Source organism: Fringilla coelebs, assembly GCF_963513975.1.
Source record: "Fringilla coelebs genome assembly, chromosome: 6".
NCBI classification, from domain to species: Eukaryota; Metazoa; Chordata; class Aves; order Passeriformes; family Fringillidae; genus Fringilla; species Fringilla coelebs.
The window spans coordinates 45644727-45666287 of NC_140034.1; the positions used below are offsets into that span (position 1 = coordinate 45644727).

A 21561-nucleotide genomic window follows, 5' to 3' on the forward strand; every position below is an offset into this window, starting at 1 on the left:
TACATACAGCAGAGGCTTCCTGGACATGGTGAGCTTTTGAGGTCATAGTATTTTTGTAGAGTCAGACGGTTGAGTAACTTTGTATTTTCCCCATAATAATTATGGGGAATGATGTACTGGGTTGAAAATTCCTCTTTTACACTGTGCAAGATTCTTTAGATCCACCTTTTTTGCAGCTGCAGTCAGGAAGCAATTCTGACTGCACAAATCAGAAGTGAAGCCCAAGTGTATGGCAGAAGCAGAATACCTTTGCTGCCACTAATAACTCAAAATTAGCATTGGTTACATCATTTTAGACACACCCCCACCTCTTCCCCGTTGGAATGATGAGTTCCAGAGGGGCAATCACTAGGGAATGCACCATGTCTATCTGTTTTCCAGTATGGAGGAGTACACATTAATGCCCTTGGTCCCAATTAAATATACTAAACTAAAAGGAAACACTGTGTGTAGATTAATGATTTCATAAATAGGCTTATTTGCAAAAATGAGTGGTTAAACTGCATTCAGTCTCCCTGTAGTACTTTGGTAGTTATGTGAGAAGGGAAAAGATGTATTAAAGGTTTCTGGGATAGGAAACAGGAACATAAGCTCAGAAGAGGAACTCCTCATGTTTTTTAAAAACTGTTGGTTAAACTTTTATTCATTTCAGTACAGGACCATTGTCCAACAGCTCTATGCTCCATGCTCTTTGATTCTGAAAGGTGGTACTCAGCAAATATTGAGTTCTGTGTCTTTTGTTGTTGGTTCTAGATTGACACGTATGCTCAGCGGGATCTGAAGAAAGGACTTCACTTGTATGGGACAGATGGAAATATTGGCCTCACTAATGCATGGAGCATCATTCAAACAGATGTAAGTCTGAACTCTCTCTTTCACCTCTTCCTCTGTACCTTCTGGGCTCTGTAACGGCATGTTCTGGGCATTAACTTAATTAAACCTCCAAATCCAAGTCACTCTCTTTCTCCCACCCAGTCAGCACATTAAACTAAACTCTAAACTCTGCTTTTGGTAACAAGCAGTAATTTTTATTTATTTCTCCTTTGACAGGAAATATTGTCTTCCTTTTAGAAGTTTATACTAAGTTGATGCCTAAATGTGCAGTTCTGTACTATGTGGAGTGTGAAGGAGCTGGTCAGACAGGAGACAAACTGTACCTTTTCTTTAAATTCAGAGGGGTGGCTTATGTTGGGATAAAGAGCATAATAGCAAAGAAAACTACTTCAACCACTTTTTAATTTTGTCCTGTCTCCTTTCACTGCTACTCTTGTTCCCACTAGTGAGTAAAAATAGAAACAGAGCATGGTGTTTGTAACCTCCTCCTACAGTCAGTACATTTTCCCCAGCAAATTTAAATCATCCTCCATCACAGGTGGGCTGGGAATGCTTATTGCTGTGTTGTCACTGCTGTTCATTTGTCCCAATTCTCTGACAGCCCTCTGCCAATGTTCATCTGCTGAGGACTGGTGAACATTGTAGCTGGCTTCCTCCTCTGTCCTTGTCTGAGAAAACACCATCACTGACAGTTCAGGTTTATTAGCTCTGTACCTGTTTCATATTCAGTTCAATCAGTTCTCCTGGGGGTGATCTTTATGATTTCATGTTTTCTGCTTCTTGAATGGAAAAGTGCTCCAGCTTTTCTCCTGCTTTAGTCAGAAGCACTTGCACTGCCTTGGCTTCACTCAAAAAATCTTGCATAATCTTCTCAGTTTCTCCTCCAGAGGTGCAAGTGTGGTACAGACAGAAGGGGTTTAGTCTTGCCTGTGTCTTAAATGGATCAAAGACAGTAACCTCTCCCAGTGCTCCCAAAGTCTCCTCTTATTGACAATACAAGGTGACAAGAGCACCAGGCTGCTAAGAAATGATCTGAGAAATGAAAACCTTGAGATTGCTAAGAGAACAAAAGAACTGATTGGCCAAACTCCTTGCGCATCTTTGGGTCTGCAGGACCTGTGGTGAGTGCAGTAGGTTGCCTACAACACTTCTGTGTGTGAAAGACAAACAGCTCAGGTCCAGGAAACAAGCCAATTTCAGTCCTGCATCCCAGCAACTGCACGTGAAAAGTTCTTTCAGTTGCCTTTAAAAGGCCTCAGCATCTTGCAATATTGTTAATAATTTTCTCTTCCAATACTTTTTCCAATACATCAAATATGAGAAGGCATCAGTTACTGACAAGAGAAATGCATTTGGTGGTGCTAGCTTGAGAGCAAGCCATGTGAAATACAGATAATATTTTTTAATATCATTGCTTATATCCAACAGTATTAGAAAGTTTACTCTTTTACAGTAACTTAATTATGTGTAGTAAAAATGTACTAAAAACTGCTAAAATTAAAATATTTGTAGTAAGTATTAATCTGCTTTCAGTGACACCCCAAGAAGTCTTAAAAGCATATAGCAAAAGTGGGGGGAAAAGCAGTTTCATACTTCTTCTCCCCTTTGCATAAAATAGGTGTAAGAATATATGCAATGTCTAGTTCATATAGTGACATTTTTTCAAAATCTTCATGAGTTGATTGGATTCAGAAAAGATGTAAAAAAATAATAATAATTTTGGAAAGTGACATTACGGTGAGAAATTTTAAATACCTTATATAAACAGGCAAAAATGAAGCAGTGATGTGATTGCAGTGCTTCAAAAGAAAGCAGGAAGGAAAAAGGGTTGTGAGAGAAAAGGGCTCTGTAATTGATCCAAGAGCTAAAAACTCAAGTTAGACGTATCTGGTGGTAGGATGTTGTTGTAGAGCAGCACAGCAGATTCTTTTTCTGTAAAGAATAAGATCTGGCTTTTTGCTTAAAGGAAATGGTCAGGTTCAGTGACCAGCTTGGGTTTGAAGCAGGACTCCATAGTCTGTGGTTTGTGTAGTGCTGCAGATCACGGTCATGTGTTCTGGTAATTGTTTTGGTCTTGAAACCCATTACAGTTTAAAGAGTGCCTTATAAATTTCAGATTAAACTCATGTTAGCTAACTCCTAGGAGCTCAAAAGATGACAAGAAAATGCCACTCCTTGGGCTGTGTACAGCCAGGAGACATCACTCTCTCATGGCCACTGTGAAATTACCACATGCCAGCCTGGCAGTACCACAGTGTCAAAGTCATTGTGCTCCCCATGCTGGGCACTGAGGAGAACAGCAAAGAGCTCCCACAGATCCATTTTTGCCACTCTGCATAATTGGTTCTCACATGTATCTTTCAAAACTATGTGGGAATAGACTATTGCAGAGGTGCAGCAAAGACAATCCCATCATGGTTAATTATGTAAAACACTTTGCAGTTGAATAGAGCTATCTAAATGCCAACTTGGGGGGTTTTTGTGTAATAATCATTATCTCTTACATCCCTAATCAGTAGAATGTAATCACTGATTGGAGGATTAGGGTGATGCAGGGGATTTCCTGCAAGGGAAATCCCAGCCCAGGCTTGCTGTTTGCATTCTGTCTCATAAGGCTCTCAACAAAAGCCACAGCAGAGCAACCACATTTCCATATAGGACAGAGTTTTTCCTGATGGGAGACATCAGTCATTGGCTGAGCCATGGGCTGTCTCTGTATGTGGATGGAAAACAGCAGCCTTAGAAAAGAAAAAAAAGCCATGTAAAAAACATAACAGTAACAGAAAACATGAGCCCTTGTCCCTTCTGCATTTACTCCTTTCTTTGTAAAAGTATTTTTCGGAGCCTGAGCAGTGGTTAAGCAGTAGCTTTGACACTCTGGCATAGTTCTTCATTTCTCCCAAGATTTAAGCTAGAGACATCCCCATCCTTCATTCATTAGGTACTACTGTGGATGGCAGCTTTGGTTGAAAAAAGGAGGAATAAAGTTTTTCCAAGGAATCACATTTAGATGGCATTTGATTTTTTTTGGGACTGGCCAGTCACAAATCAGGGGGGAGTTTTGACTGGAGTGTAGATGCCCAGCGCACACAGTGACTTGTGAGTGGTGGTTGTCTAAGTGTGAAAGGCCTGAGCACTTTTTGAGGAACATTTTTCTTTTCCAAAGCCTTTGTGCCTTGAAAAATGGTTTCCCTCTTTTTAACAGAAGTCTACCATTTTCAAGAAATGGAAAACAAGGGAAAAACAGGGCCTGTCTTTTAGGGGGAAGTTGCAGTTTTGCCTGATGCCTGAGCTCTCACATTACCGATAAAGGAGTTGGGTTAAGCTGCAAACCTGCCAAGTGTTTGAGAGGAAAGGCACTGGACTCATTTTGCAGTCCTAGTAAGCCTCTAGGTCAGGGAGCTGTTTCAAATCAGAACATTCTATTGATTTTTTTTTAATACCTTCAGCTAACCAAACTCTCAGCCTTTCTCAATAGCGTTTCTAACCTTAAAAGGATCAGAAACACAAGCAGATGAATTCTGTGTGTCGTGACTGAAGACTATGAAAGCTTACAAAGTGATTTTCAAACATGACTAAAATTCTGATAGTTCAGGAGGTAAGTTACCCTGAACTGCATTAAACTCCTTACCCACCAGGACTGGTTAAAGTCACAGGTGGAGATCATTAGAAAATGAGAAATAGGCATTAATTTTTAAAATGTTGCTTCATCCCCAACATCTTTGTGATCAATATTTGAGCACTTCTACTTTTAACTAAGCGGGCAGTAATTCAAGAACCATGCAGAAAACCTATTAGCTTCACTAAAGTGAGCAAATTCAGCTCACTTTTGCTGCTGTGTAATGCCTTTTCATGCCTGTTTAGACCACTGTAACTGAGAAGAAATTTGACCCATCTCCCTGTTCCCACTCACTGATTCTATTAGATCAAACCATACTTTTTACTACTGGAAACCACCACCCATTAAACATGATTTTTAGAACAAAACTGTATTATTCATCATTTTTTACAGTGATGGAGGAAAAAGGTGTATAGAAGGTCCCCTACTCTGTCTCTAGTTCTTTGCCCCATTCACAAAACCAGAAAACAAGGTTTTGCTAAAAAACTGTCTGCAACAAGGATTGAATATCTGTTTATTTTCACAAACCCTATCCCAGCCTGACTCAGTCTGCAGGGATTTGGCAAAGAAGATAAGGCCTACTTAGCCTTCAATATTGAGAATAATGTAAAATGTGTTTGTGTCCAACTCCTTACCAGGAGTTGCATTGTTGCACTGAGATAGAAACTTTTTTAATAGATGACTCCCTTTTAAAGCGTATTAGTCTGGGTACTCCAAAATAAGCACTGTTAGTTTGTAATTATTTCTAAAAAATGTAAATGTTGAAAGTGAGAACAGAAGTAAGCAATTAGGCAAACTTGTGTAATTTTACCACTTAACTTGTGAAGGGAAGAAGACAGAAGGGTAAATGTGACCAAAAAATGAATGTGGTTGTAGCAAGAATCAAGTCTTCAATGCTTTCATGCCTGCTTTGGCAGAACATCAACCTTTGTGGTAGAAATGACTACAACAAACTGCTGGTGACAGACATTGTCCTTCATGTGCCCTGAGCTTTCTCCATCCCCCAGGTGTAGGCCTGTTTCCAACTATCCCTGCTTAGAAACCTTGCCAATTTTCAAGAGAACATTGCTCTCAAATCTAAAAGGAATCCAAAAAAAACTCCTCCATGTTCCCCTTTCTTCTAATGGTCCCTCAACAATTTGGCTGCTTACTGTTCAGCTGCATCAACCTGGGATAAATCAGTTGCCTGTCACATGATCCAAAATTACACCTGCACTGTCTCTTTTCTACTTGGACGTCCATAGTAAAGTCCCTGAGTTTACTGAGCTCTCAGCTTATCTGCCTTTCTGGCTTCTAGCTGGACCCCTTTGCTGGATCTGAACTGGTGATCCATTTAATCCCATTGCTGCTCGTTTCCTTGTTCCTGCGTCTTTGACCATGGATCAATGCCCCTGCTCCCTAGAGATGCCACTCATGGGACTAGGCCTACACTGAGCAGTGCTCCCTCCCTTGCTTCTGCACTCTCAGGTCTCTGTGGTGTTAGAACTCTGCTGTATTCATCACCTCCTCTTGATTAGGGCTATGGATCATCCGCTGCTTAATCCCATTGCTCATCCTTCGTCTTCCAAAGACATTTCTTCCAGCTATAGTTACAGACATTATTTATCTCAGTCCCAAGACTATGTTATGTCCTTTATTTATACTTTGAACTTCTCTTGGCCCATTCTTCCATTGCTGTGTCTGCTGTGCTCTTATACAGAGAATCTGTGTGGGCAGGCAGTTTGTATCCAACTGCAGCTCATCTTTGCAACTGCATCCCTTCCTATTCTCACCTTGTGGCTTTCCAGGAATTTTTACTCTTTGGAGTCCCAATCCAAGCTCATGGCCTAGCCACCTCCTGCTTCACAGGCTCCATAGGAGCAGCTGTCCTCAACTTGTTAGTGAGCACTTGGCTACAAAACCAGTGCTTCATCTTCATCTCCTTCGTCTGTCAGACTGACACCTTCAGCCATGCATTATTATGGGAAGATGGAGTCTAGTTCTGATTTATGCAAACTTGTGTCACTTGTGTTTGGCCAGAACATCACTCAAATGTCTCAGCCCTTACCGCTGCACACTCTACATCACAGATGAGCCACATTTTTAAGGCTTGCTGTTTACAAGCTGTCACTTCTCGCTGTCTATCAAAGAGCTGCCTCCTGTCTCTAATGATGACAGCATGCAAGACCTTCTTCTTGTTAGATTTCCAAATAAACCAGCCTTCCTCAAATGCATGCCATGTATTCCAAGCAGCTCCTACTCACTTTTGGGACCTGTTACACATGGACCTCCTGTTTTCTGTGCAGGAACATACAGGAAAAAAAGAAAGGCACAAACTTTTTTTTTCTAGTTTCATGTCAGTTTGTAGAAAATGAAGCCTGTGAACTTAAAAATCAAACATTTGCAAGTGGAGGATTGAGTCCTGCCATAGACCAAATCAAAATTCAGAGCAGAAACTTGGAAGGATAGATGTTAGTGCAGGAAAGTTTTCTGACTTTTCCTTGTCAGAAGAAAAACTCTGCTGTGAGCACTGAAATGTCTCTATCAAGGAGTACTTTCTGAGTGCTTGAAGCATCATAAGATGCATGAGGCAGCGTGTGACACCTCTGCCCTCTATGGGTCTGGAGTGGCACATTTTGTGTGTGCAACAAGACCTGAACACTACAACTCTGCTACAGCCTGAACTCTGCAACTATTACATAACAAAGGAAAACTCTCCCTCAAGTCAGTGTAAACATCAGGATCTCAATTAGGTATTTGGCCCTGGTGATGCAGATGTCTGCATGATTATGAGTCTCTCAGAAACAAGAGAAGTGGTCTCTACAGGGATGCGGAAAACACTCTCAGGCTTATCTAAATTCACATTTTAAAAAATAAGATCTTGGCAAGTAATTTTGGGACTAGGTAGGTGGCTGGCATAGCCCCAGAAAAGTGTGAGGTACTGTGACTAGCAGAGAGCAGTTCTGCAGCCCAGTGTTGTCTTGTTTACTCATTGGTGCTGAAGTGTCTAAATCCCACCAAATTCATACTTTTGCATAAGGGCGACAGATGGTGTATACATCTATATGGTAATGAGTCCTAGCTTGTTTCCTATCACAGGAATGTACCAGTTCCCAAGGGGAAGATGGCCACAGAGCCATTCCCTCTACTACTGTGTGTTTCTGTGTGTTTCATCCCACTACCAAAGTCAAACAGAACTTCTGATTTAGCAGTGTTGTGATCTCTGCACACACTATGTCGTTGTAGGCAGACACTTAAGGCACAACTATTAGAGCAGCATCAGATGATGACATTAAAGAACTGCACCACAGAGAGAAGAGGAGGAAATACACCTTTAGCTGACTGGCAAAGACTTTCAAAGGTGATTAGTAATTAATAGTTTAGTGAGAAATTCACCTTGTTTACTCCAACCATGATCCTAGAAGAAGTGTGCTGTACAGATCCCAGTGTCTTCATCTCTTGGGTGCTGTACCTGTATAATTTTTCTTGACAAGCTGCAAACAACTGCTATAATTCTGGTCAGTCAATAACCCAATCTTAGTACTTGTCTGAGGTGGTCCAGTTTCAGTTCCTGCAGTATCTTCCCACTGCAAAGAGGAGCCTTTCCTTCTTGCATCAACAGTAGCTGCATACAAGTCCATATTTAAATATAATACAAAAGAGTGGAGAAGAGGGTCTGTTTTGCGTAAAGCTGAGGAAGTACTGTCTTCCTTCAAAATTCAAAGCCTCTGCTGGTATAATCAAAATGCAGTCAGGCTCCAGGAGGCAAAGTCAGAACAGGCAGTGATGGATCACGCTTACGGTATCACCTCGGTTCATCTTTTTCCAGTTCAGATGCTGTGGAGTCTCCAACTACACGGACTGGTTTGAAGTGTACAACACAACCCGGGTGCCAGACTCCTGCTGCTTAGAATTCAGTGAGAACTGTGGGCTCCATTCCCCAGGGACCTGGTGGAAAGCGGTGAGTAGCTCTGCAGCACGCAGCAGCAGCTGCATTGCAGCCCACGTGAAGGGCAGGCAGTAGTCATTTGCAGGGCTGCAGAGATGATAAGCTGTGCACCTCATTCTATCCTAATTCACCTTTCATCAGGGGCTTTCAGAAGGCTCCTGTTCAGCTGTGGCCTTTGACCTCCAATGAAACCCCTATTTAGTTATTTTTATGAGCTGGTTTCCTTTCAGTAGGCTTCAAGCTGTTGTTTCACACTGCAGACAGGTCCACTCCAACACTGATCTGCAGCACAGACTAGTGACATCAAGCTAGGAAATGGCAGGAATGTCCTTCTTAGTGTCCCACCTACTAGGGTCAGGTCGCAATAAAGGCAAATGGTTCATGCACACACAGGCCCTGGAGCAGCAGCTGTAGCTTATCACAGCCTAGGCAGTCCTGAGGCAAGAGGACTGTGAGAGCCTTGAGCACTCTTCTCCCACCAGGAGCTCTTGTTCAGGGGCCTCCACTGCACAGAAGAGTGGGAACTGTTCCCCTGAGTTGCCAGCAGCTTTTTTTATTTTTTTTTTGCGATGAGTTTCTGCACTTGCCTGTAATCAAATTCAAAACTCCATGGGATAATTTCCCTACAATGGCCTCAGCAAGATCTTTCTGGAACAGATAGTCAGAACCTAAATGTGTCTCTGAAATTAGCTCAGCAATTCTTTGTGCTAATTACAGGTAGTGCAATTACACAGGAGGGGTGTGGAGTAAGGCCACCTGATGAAGTGGAATTATGCCTAAGTTTTGCTGGTTCTAATGGTTTGTGGAGACAATGAGTAAAGCTCTCTTGGCCACTTTCTACTGAGATTTCATATGCATGGATTGGTACTCACGGAGGCTGAGTTCACATCAAACAGCTTCCTTATACTTTTTGAGTAGCTCCAGGTAATTTTTTTAATTTAAGGACTGAAAAGTTCTTCTTCTATTTTATTCAGGGTTGCAAGAAAATCAGTGCAGGTTAACCCTCTGGCTTCTGATGGTCATTAATAATTCTTCCTTTATACATATGTAAAAGCCCCTAATTGAAGGCTGAATGAGTCTTGGCCATGACCATTTACAAGACGGGGGGGCCCTGTTTTCGCACAAGGTAGTCTTACAGACATTATTATTTAAAGAAAGGTTTCACTTGGGCCAGTTCCATCCTCCCCAAAACTGGACCAGTTAAACAGGGCTACAGCTCCTGCAGAATTTAAAGCATGAAGAAAATAATGGAGGAGTGCCCATACTGTAGTTTGGAATGGTTGAAAATGGTATGAAATGGGCCCATGTGCAGCAGGGGCAGCTACTAAGCCACTCATACTGGGACTGTTGGATTTCATGTGTCTGTATGTATTATAAGAAATGTTCATTTCCCTGAAATGTGGAAAGAATGAAAACCTCATTGTAAGGTTCTAACTGCTTCTGGTTGGATTTTAGAGGGCAAAGAGGACCCAAACCCAGTGCTGGTTTATTTGTAGTAGTTTAACTCCAGCTGGCTACTAAGCCTGCTTATTTTCCCACCAGTGGGATCAAGGGGAGAAGGAGAAAAGTAAAAGTGAGAAAGGAGTGGGTGAGATAAAGACAGTTCAATAGGGAAACCAAAAAACCATGCTCTGTGTAACCCCTGCTAAATGGTAACAAAAATATCTACAGATTATCAACCCTGTGTTCAGGACAAATCCAAAACACAGCTCCATACCCACCACTGTGAAGAAAATTAACTCTACCCCAGCCAAAACCAGCACACTGTTTTTAGTTACTGGCTGAATTTATATGGAGCAGCACTCATGCAGCATTTTGGAGATGCACTTTTTTCTGTCACTGGGATTAGTACTCCATGTTCAAGGTTCAACCCAAAAGTACCTTGTAGTTGCTCCAGCACTGAAATGATAATCCAGGCTACCTAGCAGCTAGGTCAGATCCATTTTTTCTCTGGCTGTATATTCCTGGGAGAGTAGAGCTGTATTTATGGCCAATACAATATTCTTGGTTTGTTTTTCTTTTTAGCCTTGCTATGAAACTGTGAAAGTATGGCTCCAGGAAAACTTACTGGCAGTGGGCATCTTTGCATTGTGCACAGCTATGGTGCAGGTACAGTTTAATATCACTTTTCAAATCCTAACTAATTGTAACTAAGTAAGTAACCACAGATTCAGATATATACTCTGCTCAAGCAGGTTTTAAATCTTGCAGACTTTTCCTCTGTCATCATGCAAAATTATTAAGTACTTTGAGTTTTACTTTAGTTAAAATACTGTGTGCAAGGCACAGAACTAGGAATACTGCACTGCACAGTGTTATATGATGTACTACAAAGAGCTGGCACTTGATCAAGTGGTTTATCTAAGACTGAAACTGGACTTGGGAGGGGAGACTGGACTCCAGACACCTAATCAGAGTAGGATGAACTGCCTTTAGGGTGCTTGTATTCTCCAGAGAGGACTTAGGCTAAATAGCCAACTTCAGCATAGTCTAGAGGTAGCTTAAGTCTTCAACCTCATCCCTCAGGCCCAGGGTAAATTACAAATCAGATTGTGGTGCCCAGTAGTCAACCCTGCCAATAAAGCTGTGCTCCCTTACTATTAATGGCAGAGAAGCTCAGTAGGTATGATTGGCATAGACATGGCTATCAGATTTTCAAGTTGCAGTCCTTTCCACTGTGACTTTGGCCAGAGAAGAATCTCTTGTCCACCACTTTGTCTCTTATGTGCCTGTGCCTTTAACCCAGCCTGCTGTGGTTGTGCCAGTCTAAGCCCCAGTGGCACAGCTTGAGGATACACAGGTGAAAGTTGTGCTGGAGCTCAGGCTGGTTCAAAGCCCCTTTCCTAAATTCAATGAAGATCTAGCTTTAGTTTCCAGCTCCCCCTCTCTCAAACTCAACATGCAAGCACAAAGGATGGCATTGCTAAGCTAATTAACACCATGTAACTGCAGATTAACTCATGCTTGTTTGGTTTGGTTTGTTTTTTTTTTTATTTGCCTGGTATGCCACTAGCAGCAGCAGGAGAGAGCCTGGGATTAGTATTCCACTCACATTCCCAATAATGACAGATTAGGCAGAATGGCACATATCTTACTCTCTCATATGTCATTTATTGGCTGCAACTTATTAATGCAAATGCTTGACGCCTCACAGGCCCAAATTCAGTAGAGTTTTGGGGTTTGTTCCAGTATGATAAGCAGATATGCTTAGAGAAAAAAAATCATAAGATCATATGGCAGACAAGCAATTTATGACTGTTGTTAATATATTACCATGATTAAAAAAGCAAACCAGGTTTTGAGCAGCCATTCAGCATTTAGGGTATCTTTAAAGGATATGCTAAAAACCCCCAGCAGCCCATGGTCAGAGTCCTTCTCATAAATAACCTAAATATATTAAATTTCTAAGACAATACTATCTTTCTGACAGAAAGACATTGCTAGTTTGCATGGGAGGAAGCACTTCAGACAATTTAAAAATGCAAATTCATATTCCTAGTAAATGCTGTGCAATGCAGGGAAAACACCTCAGAACACAACAGATTTTCAGTCTGCCTTCCAGCTGCCTGGTGTGATTGAATCTACCTGATGACAAAAGTTTTTGTATACTGTCACCTAAAATGAACTGGGCCCCCTCTCTTGCTGCTGTTTCAGTTGTGTTCTGGCCCATAGCATGTGGCAGTTTTTCATATTAAGCATCTTATAGAATCATACAGTAACATAATTTGAAGGACATGCAACAGAAGAATCTTCCTCAGTCATGCATGCTTCAAATTATAAACCAAGCTCAGCCACCACTGTTTCATTACATAGCTGTCCCCAAAAGTGGATACTTCCACAAGGCCAGTGCCTGCTATAAACAGCACACCGAATCCTAATAATCTGATTTCACTGTAGAAGAGTGAAACTTGAGGAAGATTAACAACTTTATAACCATTTTTTCTTCATAAATATAATTGTGTGTGTGTGTGTATTCATATATTCTTTCAAAGAACTTATTAACAGGAACTATTACTATTATGTAGGGACTAAATTTGAAGTGATCAAAGTAAGTGCTTAAAACAGAATTCACACCCTAAAATTTTCTACCTGGCAGACCTTCATTTCAGTGACAACTCTTACAGTGGTGTTGCAAAGGGAAAGTAACAAGCACTTAGTACATTCGTATAGGTACTTCAACTGGAAGGAAAATAAGACTCTCTCCCCCATCCCCTTTTGATGAAGTAATCCACCAGAGGCAGCACAACAGGTCAGTACTTAGCTGGGAGAAGAACCCCCACCTCCCTGCTGCTTCTCTTGAATAGGCTGAGTAGAAAAACACATCCATTGTTGATGAGGCATTGATGGCCATGATTAATGCATGTTCAGTCTCCAGTGATTCCCCCACAGGGACCTGTGCACATGTACACTTGGAAAAGTAAAATACAGTCAAGTAAACCACAGCATCTGTAGGGCCAGGGATTAACCCAATGTCTTATAAAACAACAACTACAGGGACACCCACAGAATACCCACACAGCTGTGGATCGCTACTGTAAAATATTTTCAAGCAAAAAACATTCAATTTTTTTTTCAATATACTTCTTCCCAATATCTGATGGCAGCTTTTGATGGAGAAATCAACTCTCCCCTGCTCTCACTGTCCATTCTGTAAGACAGGAATATGGCTAAGGACAAAAGGCAGACAGACTCTAGGAACAGAACAAGGACATGAACAGGCAGGAAAAGCAGTATGTGACATGTCTTCCTGTGTGTAACCAAAACTAGTGTCATGCTTTTTTCTTTTCTCTTGTTGTTTCAATAAATAGGGGTTTTTTTACTTACTGAAAAATGGTTGTTTGTTGTTTTTTTTCTCTTAGATTCTCGGACTCACCTTTGCAATGACCATGTATTGTCAGGTAGTCAAGGCAGACACCTACTGTGCATAGATACCATTCCCAGTCTTTCTGCTTCTCCTCCAAAGGACACAGGAGAAATCTCCTTCATGCTCATTCATCTGACCTTTTCCCCCCCTCTTTGTACTATAAACTGTGTATAATGCTATCTTTCTGAAGATTTTGTGAATCACCCCACTTTACTGAAGGAGGAAGAAAAGAAAAAGTCAGTACTTGAACTGGCACAGGTAAGAAGCAGCCTTGTCTTGAAGCAGAGGAAAACCAAAAAAGCTATGGTTCCTTTTCCATGGCCTGTGGCAAGGCAAGAGAGGCTGCTTACAAGGGGCTGACTGCAAACCCATGTTAGGAAAAGATGGCACTGAGGCAACCTCTGCAAAAGCTGCCAGGCTGCCTTCCCGCATTTCCCAGTCTGGAAGAGAGGACGTAGAAAACAAATGTTCTTCAGCAAGAAGGTACAGAGTAGCTAGGACTGAATGCAATTGTAATTTTACTACAGTTTGCACGCAGCTAAAATGTCAAGATCAAGCAGCCCTGCCTCCAAGTGTCTCAAGATGATTTTTTAGCCAGGAGAGGATCATCTTCAGAAGTGCATTGTTTTAAAGGAGTATTTTTAATCTTACGTGCCGCAGAGTCAGGCTTTTAATCAGAATCTGTACAGCGAGATCCTGGCTGTTAATGGAAAACAATATTGGACACTGCCTCACTTCCTAATTGCCAGTGGCATATAGATGGTTGACTGCATATGTTATATATATTACATTCATAAACACATACTTTTCTGAAAGGAGGTGAAAATACCCAGCATCTAACCTCAGAAAGAGGAAACCTTTCTATCCTATTTTACATTCCAACTGAAATAACCAAGTATTATTTCTTGTACAAGGCACTATCACTTATACCTCTGGGAAACAAGTAATTACTTTCAGCTGTATCTTCATTTCAGTAAACAACATGTGAGTGGGCTCTCTCTGTCAGTTTACTATGGTTTTATTTGTCATCCCTGTTTCAAGTAAGTCTGCCAAAAAATATCACTCATTTCCATGCTTGAAGATGTGTACAAAGCTGTCAGCTGTTCCTTCCCTGAATGTCACTATTTCATTAATTTACTTTGGGATAACATCATCTGCAGGTATGATAGAGTTTGCCTTGCTGAGGAAAAATCTTTCGCATATTGCTCATTTTTCTGAGAGTTATTAAGACTTCAGATGCTTTTATGCTTACCTTTTTTTTTCCTCCCAGCTGCACGCTGACAAGAGCCAAGACACATCAGTCTCTGTTAGAACTGGAGTCACTTCTCAGTGCTCTTTTTCTGATGCATTTTCCTTCACCTAGCTGCTGGTTAGAATATAATCCACGCTTTCTAGAATATCATGGAATCAGAGAAATAGGCAGAAATCAAAATCATTACTTCCCTTAACTAGGGAACAGCCACTCATTGATAACTGTAGTAATTGATGTAGTACCCTCCTATGCACATCTGGTGATGAAGTTAAAAATCAGATATGTCCTATTGTTCAAACAAAGAATTCCCTGCCAGCAAACAGCTCCAGGTAGTGCATGTGTGGCAGGGAGAAGTTGAGGCACCCCAGGGAAAGGACATAGCAGGAACAGGCAAACAGAGCAATGCAGATGGCCTGCTCCCTTCAGCCAGCATTTGAGGAGCTCTCAGCCACTGTCACTTAGAGCAGAGAGCTGACCATGGAGCTGTGTTTTCCCAGGAAGCTGAGTGCAGCCATTCCTGCAGACTGGAAGCATGCATCAAGCTCACAGAGAAAGTTACCTTGCTTACAACAGCAGGTCTCAGATCTGAGTGACATTTTGTGTGCTTTGATTTAAAGGCAATTTCCAGCACAAAGCTGGACTTGCCAGCCCACAGCCTACTGAACAATCTCCTCTACACCCATAACTAACCCTTTTCTGCACCTGCATTATTTGACAGATTCCCTCTCACTAATTAGATTTGGGAGGTTTTTTTTGTCTCTGCTGATTTCCTGCAGTCTTCTCACTCTGAGGCATGAGCTACTCCATATTTTTTGGGAAATTGCTTAGGACAGTCTGGTGTTTAGAAGAGCAATCATTTTCCAAAATTTTACCCCCATGGGGCATTTAGCTGTGCAGACTAAGGTAAAAGTAATGTATTACTTGTGTGCATTTTATGTGGCTTCCCTATCACTGTCACAGCAACCTCCCCACCACTAAAGGATGCAAACAAGTCCCAACATACCCAAGCTGAGCAAGTAGCCCCCACACAGGTGCCCTGTACTCCAAAGCAACACTCTGGTGTTGCAGTCACCAGAGTCTCCATGCTCTCTGCTTCTAGAGCCCAGGCTGACCTGCAGCCTGTCCTGCTCTGCAAAAAGATGGTGTAAGTTTGTTCCTTCCCTCTCTCTACTCTGTTCTTTTCCTTACCTGCACAGACACAATTCCAGGTTAGCTGTACCATTAATTCTTGCCTTGGTTTATAGTTTGTACGCAGGGGTGCTTCTGCTGACAACTCCGAGTTTCTACCACTGAAAAGCAGCCTGACACAGTGATGAATACATTCATAAAATATTGATTTTTTTTTTTTGAGACAGATAAAAGGTAGACAAGTCTATTTGTAGTGATCCCTGCCATTAAAAATTAACACAGAGACAGCAGGCTGATGATGGTTCAGTTGATGGGAGCAAACCATTGTGCAGACCTCCCACAGAGAGCAACTCTTATCAATTTGCTTGATGGTGGTGTAGGAAAAAGAGAGATCACAAACCCTTCTCCTGTGAGTCTCACAGTAATATGTGCTGAGCTCTTAGAGAATGCTTCTAGACTTCAGCTAAAGCTTCAGTGGAAACAAAATATGAGAAGCAGACTGGAGACAAGTCACATTTTGCGGTTTCCTCTAATAATTTTCCACAGTTTAGGTGTCTTTACAAGATAAACTTCCTTAGTTTTCAAAAACAAGTACCTAAAGGGAATATAAGCAACCCTCACTTTGTAAATCCCAGTCACTGCAACAAAAACATACAGTTAGGGGAAAAAACAAAACAAAACAAAAAACCACAAACAAACAAAAAAACCCCCCAGATCACATATTGCTGCTAATAATTCTTTTTAAAATACTCTTCTTCCACTACCAACTGAGATGCTACTGCAACTTGTTCATAATTTGAACTGGACTATTTTGTATATTTGATGTTATTAACTCTCTCCACACAGACCAAACAGCTGTTACAGTGCTTGCAGCATTACCAGCACAATCCAATTTCATACCTCTGAACACATTGCATATAACAAGCCTCAGACTTACCATATTTTCTTAAGATCACTGCATCCTTTCTCTGCTGACAAGGTCAGAAGATTTTCTGATGTGTAACAGCAACAATCTTTAAAAAAAAACAAAAAAGCCAGAAAAAAAGAGACAGTTCCATTTTACACATTAAACTGTTTGATTTATATATAAGTAACCTGTAGTACATAATATCCATTTGAAAGGCTGCTGATATTGAATGCAGGCAGAGCAACACAGAAGTCATTCCAATTGCTTCTATTAGTGTCTTGTCACTTTTAGTAAAGCCTTTTATATTATTGTGACTTCTTATCTTTAAACATGAAGGAGGACTCAATACATTTAAATTAAAGACAGAACCAAAGGCAATAAAGGAGCACTCCTAATTTATTCTCATGGCTGATTCTGCTTAATAACAAGATATGAAGGCACAGGGCATATGACTGAACCTACTGAATTCAACAATATCAGGATTTAGCTTTTTAGATTCAGTCCAATATACTTTTGGCTTTTCATTTTCACAATTATTTTAAAAAACACCCAAACCCATATATTTAATAGAATATGGTTTATTTTCCCACACTGTCACTAGCGGCCAAATCTTATTACTTGTACGACAGAATTACTTAGCTCCTCCTCATACAGTGCACAACCACTGAAATACACTTCAGTTTCTGTTCTATGAATAGTTCTTTGGTCTCCCCCCTCAAATTAAACAAACTCATAAAAGTTTATTCTTTGATCAAGAATTAGCATTTAAATGCAGCATTGTAGGATTTATCATATGGAGAGGAAGGGACTGCACAGAAGCTGTAAAAATCCTCTGTCTTGCATCATCAATAGGGCTGCTAAGGGAAGCCACCCAAACCCTCACTTCTCACAAACTGATTGAGAACTGGTCACACTGAGTACACACTGAGTGACTGGGGTGCCTCTTACACCTTCCCAGGGCAGGACAGAAGGTTGTCAGCCTGGACAAAGTTACAACCTTTATTTACCCCTTGGCTTCAGTGTTGTGCTCTAAATGTGGCACCAAAGGTAAGCAACAGAAACCAGCAGTTGATTGTGGCATTATTTAAACCCAGGCTCTTTATTTACTCTAATTTATCTGCAAGAATTTGCTAAGTGTAAATGATCTGCATAGATACTGAGTTAGACAGTTAGAAAACATGTTGGGACTTGCCATGGGAAATCTTGTTTGGATTCCATTGTGAATTCTCCTCCCTTGTCACTGGTATCTTACCACAGTGGGCAGTCTCCTCTGTTCTTTGGATTTTGTTGCTGAAATTAAAATGGTACATTTTTGTGCATTCATATAAAGAACAAAATTTAAAATATACCTTTTATTTTTAAAAAGTTATTAAATATTCTTTAAAGTTTACAACAGAATGTCTTTTGTATTCTTTATAAACAACTGCACTACAAGCTGAACAGTGATTCTATACAGACCCAGAGATGTGTGTGTGTGTGCAAGTGTGGGCAAGTACACACACTGTATGCAATTTAACAAAACCCTACAGTGTTCTACTTCTCTGTCATTTCTCATTACCTTTGATTTGACCTATCCTTCCTTACAAATTTATTATTATTATTTATGTGGCTTACCTACTACCAGTTGAATGTACACCTCTCTTTCCTTTTAAGGGCAGGCTACCTGAAATTATGTGATAGTCAATAACAATTCAGAAACTACTGGGAGATCAGGTTCAGTGATTAAAAAATACTCAGACCCAAACCAAATTATTTTGTGTTCACAACTTGTCTGTTACTGATAACTTTGAAATAAAAGGACTTCTCTTTTTCTGAGGTAGTTGCTTACATTCAGAAATTACGTAGTAAAACTTGAAAAATTAACACCAGAATGTTTTTGAATTAAGCAACTAGGAACTTGTACTGTGTCAAATCAGAAGAATGTCTGGTTAGCCAGGTATGTTATCTGCAGTCACGTCTAACACTGCCTTTTTTTATACAATTTGTTGTACTCTACAGGTCAAATATCTTTATAAGTGAAATTGCCTCTAAACTGTTCATTCTGAACAACACAAGTGTACTGTTGGAATTGTAACGGGAGAAGTAGAGACCCAGAGGTTTTAGAGGTTATTGCAGAAAGCATCATAAGGGATAACCCACATATTTGATGGAAGTTTCTTACAGCTCCCTCACTTCAGGAGAGATGTTTATATTACTTGAATTGTCTCAATCCCATTAAGCGCACCACTAGATGGTCTCATCAGCCACATCTTTAATCCTTTTCTGACTTTGTGAAACTTACACTTTAGTCCTGCACTATTGCAGTGAATTTCAAAATTTCTTCATGTTGCATTTAAAAGAATCCTTCTTACATGGATTTTAACATTGTTGCCTTTCAATTTCATTTACTCACCATTGGTTCTGTACTTCAGGAACAATAACTTAATGATGCTTACAGAAATACATGGGCTCAGAGCAGCAGTATTACCTTTACAGCTTAATTTGCCTTTCCAGTAGAGCTTAACCCTGGGTAATTGAGTACCCTATTGATTTTTAAGATCCCATTGTTTCAAACAACTAAGCCCAGTGTACCTTCCCCCAGTAGCTATCCCATTTGTCTTTGCTTTTGTACTACATGATGGCATAGACAGAGCTGTTCCTACTTTAATCAATGACTACATGAGTATTTCACCCCGCAATCTGCTATTTTTCCAAAGTACACTTCACACAACCTGGAAATATCAGGCCTAGCTGATTATTCTGGCTGTGTAAAACAAAGTACTTTCTGTCTGCATGGTGATAATTTTCAAAGAAATTTAAAGGCAGCTTATGAAGCTTCATCCAAAGTTTTGTCTTGACACATTAAAAGTGCAAAACACAGAGCCGTATATTTCGTATCTTACCATGCTAAAAACCCCAAGCAAATAAGAAATCTGTCATTAATAACTCATCTGGCAAATGCCATATGAAAGAATGTTTTTCTGAAATCCCATTATTTGCCTAAGGTAGGTCACTTTACCCTAGGCCTTGCTTCCTTGTCTTCCCCTGCAATAAACTGTTTCCCCATGGAAACACTGTCTGTTCACTAGAAATCCTGGGGTTTGTTGACTTGCAAGAGCTCAGTTTACATTCCTCCTTCCAAGAGCCAGAAAACATTCACTACCAAATCTACACTAGTGTGCATTAGACAGCTAAACAGAAGTTCTGTGTCTTGTGATGAAGGCTTTTAATGAAATAGCTGATCAGTTAAACTGATTTCTCAAACAAGTCCTTGGTATCTTTTATGCAGAAATCATTTAGGCAGAGAAGAATATTTTGTTACTACAGAATTGCTTAACAGAGACTTCCCTATACTTGCAATTAAAGAATAATTTGAAAGGATGGGATAATTATCCACTATAAACTTCCCCTTATATTCCCATGGCACTGCTATTACAGAGTATAGTTCAAATCACAGGCAACAAAATTAAACATGTAACAGTATATAGTTAAACACATAGAAAACAAAAATCTATATAAAGGAAAGTACAGCATAAAAACCTCCCAACTGTTAATGTATATAGCATGTGTCTGTGTCTCATATGGACTGTGACAAGAGTTTCTGGTGTAAAGCATTCATCCTGAAGATTAACTAAAAATTACTGGAGAAATACAGGGATTTTGGGAACAGGTTTCTCAAAGTCTATTCAGATGCACCTCATCATCTTTCTCCTCCACAAATGCCCTCTTTGGCCCTTAAGCTTAAGTCCATCACTGTTCCTTCCACGCTATCATTTAAATCTGCTTTTCTGCACACAAAAATATGTTGTCAGTCACAGTCCCAGTGTATCAGATGTAGAGAGGATTCAGTTGTTTGACTGTATAAATTTTAGTGCCCAATGGTAAGACATGTTATGTGGCTTTATGAAATTCAGGTTTGATACTGATTTAGGAGACCACAGTCTCTACAGAACAGAGCAGAATAAGTACAGTGACAGAGAAATTCATGCAGCCTGGTTCTGGACCTGTGTAGGTGAATCTGAATTGCTCTTAATGTCCTCAGTTCCTTGATGCAAGCCTGCAAATGGCTAGACAAGCACTGTTATCAAGCAGAACTGTCACTCACTGGCTGTTTAGCATGCTCCAGACAGACTAATGCTGCAGGGATTCTTTTTCCTTTTTTTTCCCCCAGTTTACCTTGGAAACTTGATCAGTGTTATTCTATCAGCCACAGATGCAATTAACAGATTCTGATACTATATCTCAGTTTGAATAATAAGCACCCAGGATACTGAGGTAAAAAAATGCCTCATCTTAGAAATGATTTTTTATTCTTTTGAAATGTTCACCTGCACCCACACACTCTTAAGGTGACTGGGGCAGCATATGCATCCCCACAGTTTGTACTGTGGCAGCCCAACTGTCCAAGATAAAGTCTATTTAAAAAAAAAAGTGTAAAAGTGTGTTTGTGTAATTCTCAGTTGTCTCATTTTCAGGCTGTCATTTCTCAAGGAACAAACCCTCTTCCTCCCTTAAGGGAGTTAGAGCTGTTTGCAAACTCAATTAGGATGAAGCATTTGCAAATACTCCAGGAAAAGAGCACTCTTGCATTGTGTTGATTCTAATGCTTTTTTTAGAACCCCACCTCTCACTCAGTAATCACATACCAGGTCTCTTATCACAGTCAAAGTCACCAAAAGCTTTGTTGTAATTTCATAACACCACACAGCCTCCCTCCCTCCCCACCGATTGCCCCCCTGTGTTAATGTCACTTGAAAGCCAAGCTGGCATTAGTTGAACAGGGAGGCTGTATGGAAGTACAGGGAAAGCTCTTTGGGTAAATTCTTCATGCTGTAAGCTCAGCTGCAGGAACTGGAGACACAAATATGTTAGAAACAGTAATATATCCCCTTAGAAGCCAGAGGTGTTCTGACTATTTTGGTGAGCAGCTAAGTTATGGTCTCTTAAGGGCAGAGTTGCCTCAAAACCTCATGATTGAAAACACTCCTGCTTTTCGGGGAAGGACAGAAATTGTGAACTCAGACCTGTGCACAACAGAAGGAATTATGGT

General features: G+C 40.5%; 1 protein-coding gene across 4 annotated transcripts in view; it reads left to right on the forward strand.

Annotated features, from left to right (window-relative positions):
• TSPAN4 (tetraspanin 4) overlaps positions 1–17980 on the forward strand; it is a gene marked incomplete at its 5' end in the record, with an annotated part of 415229 nt that extends 397249 nt beyond the window's left edge. For all 4 annotated transcript variants that reach the window (XM_084208494.1, XM_084208495.1, XM_084208496.1 and 1 more), the window contains 4 exons: positions 754–855; positions 8262–8393; positions 10407–10490; positions 13241–17980. In XM_084208494.1, coding sequence (XP_084064620.1) covers positions 754–855; positions 8262–8393; positions 10407–10490; positions 13241–13309 — 387 coding nt within the window. In that variant the 3' untranslated portion in view covers positions 13310–17980. The remainder of the gene's footprint in view (positions 1–753; positions 856–8261; positions 8394–10406; positions 10491–13240) is intronic.
• Between the last annotated feature and the right edge of the window lie 3581 nt (positions 17981–21561).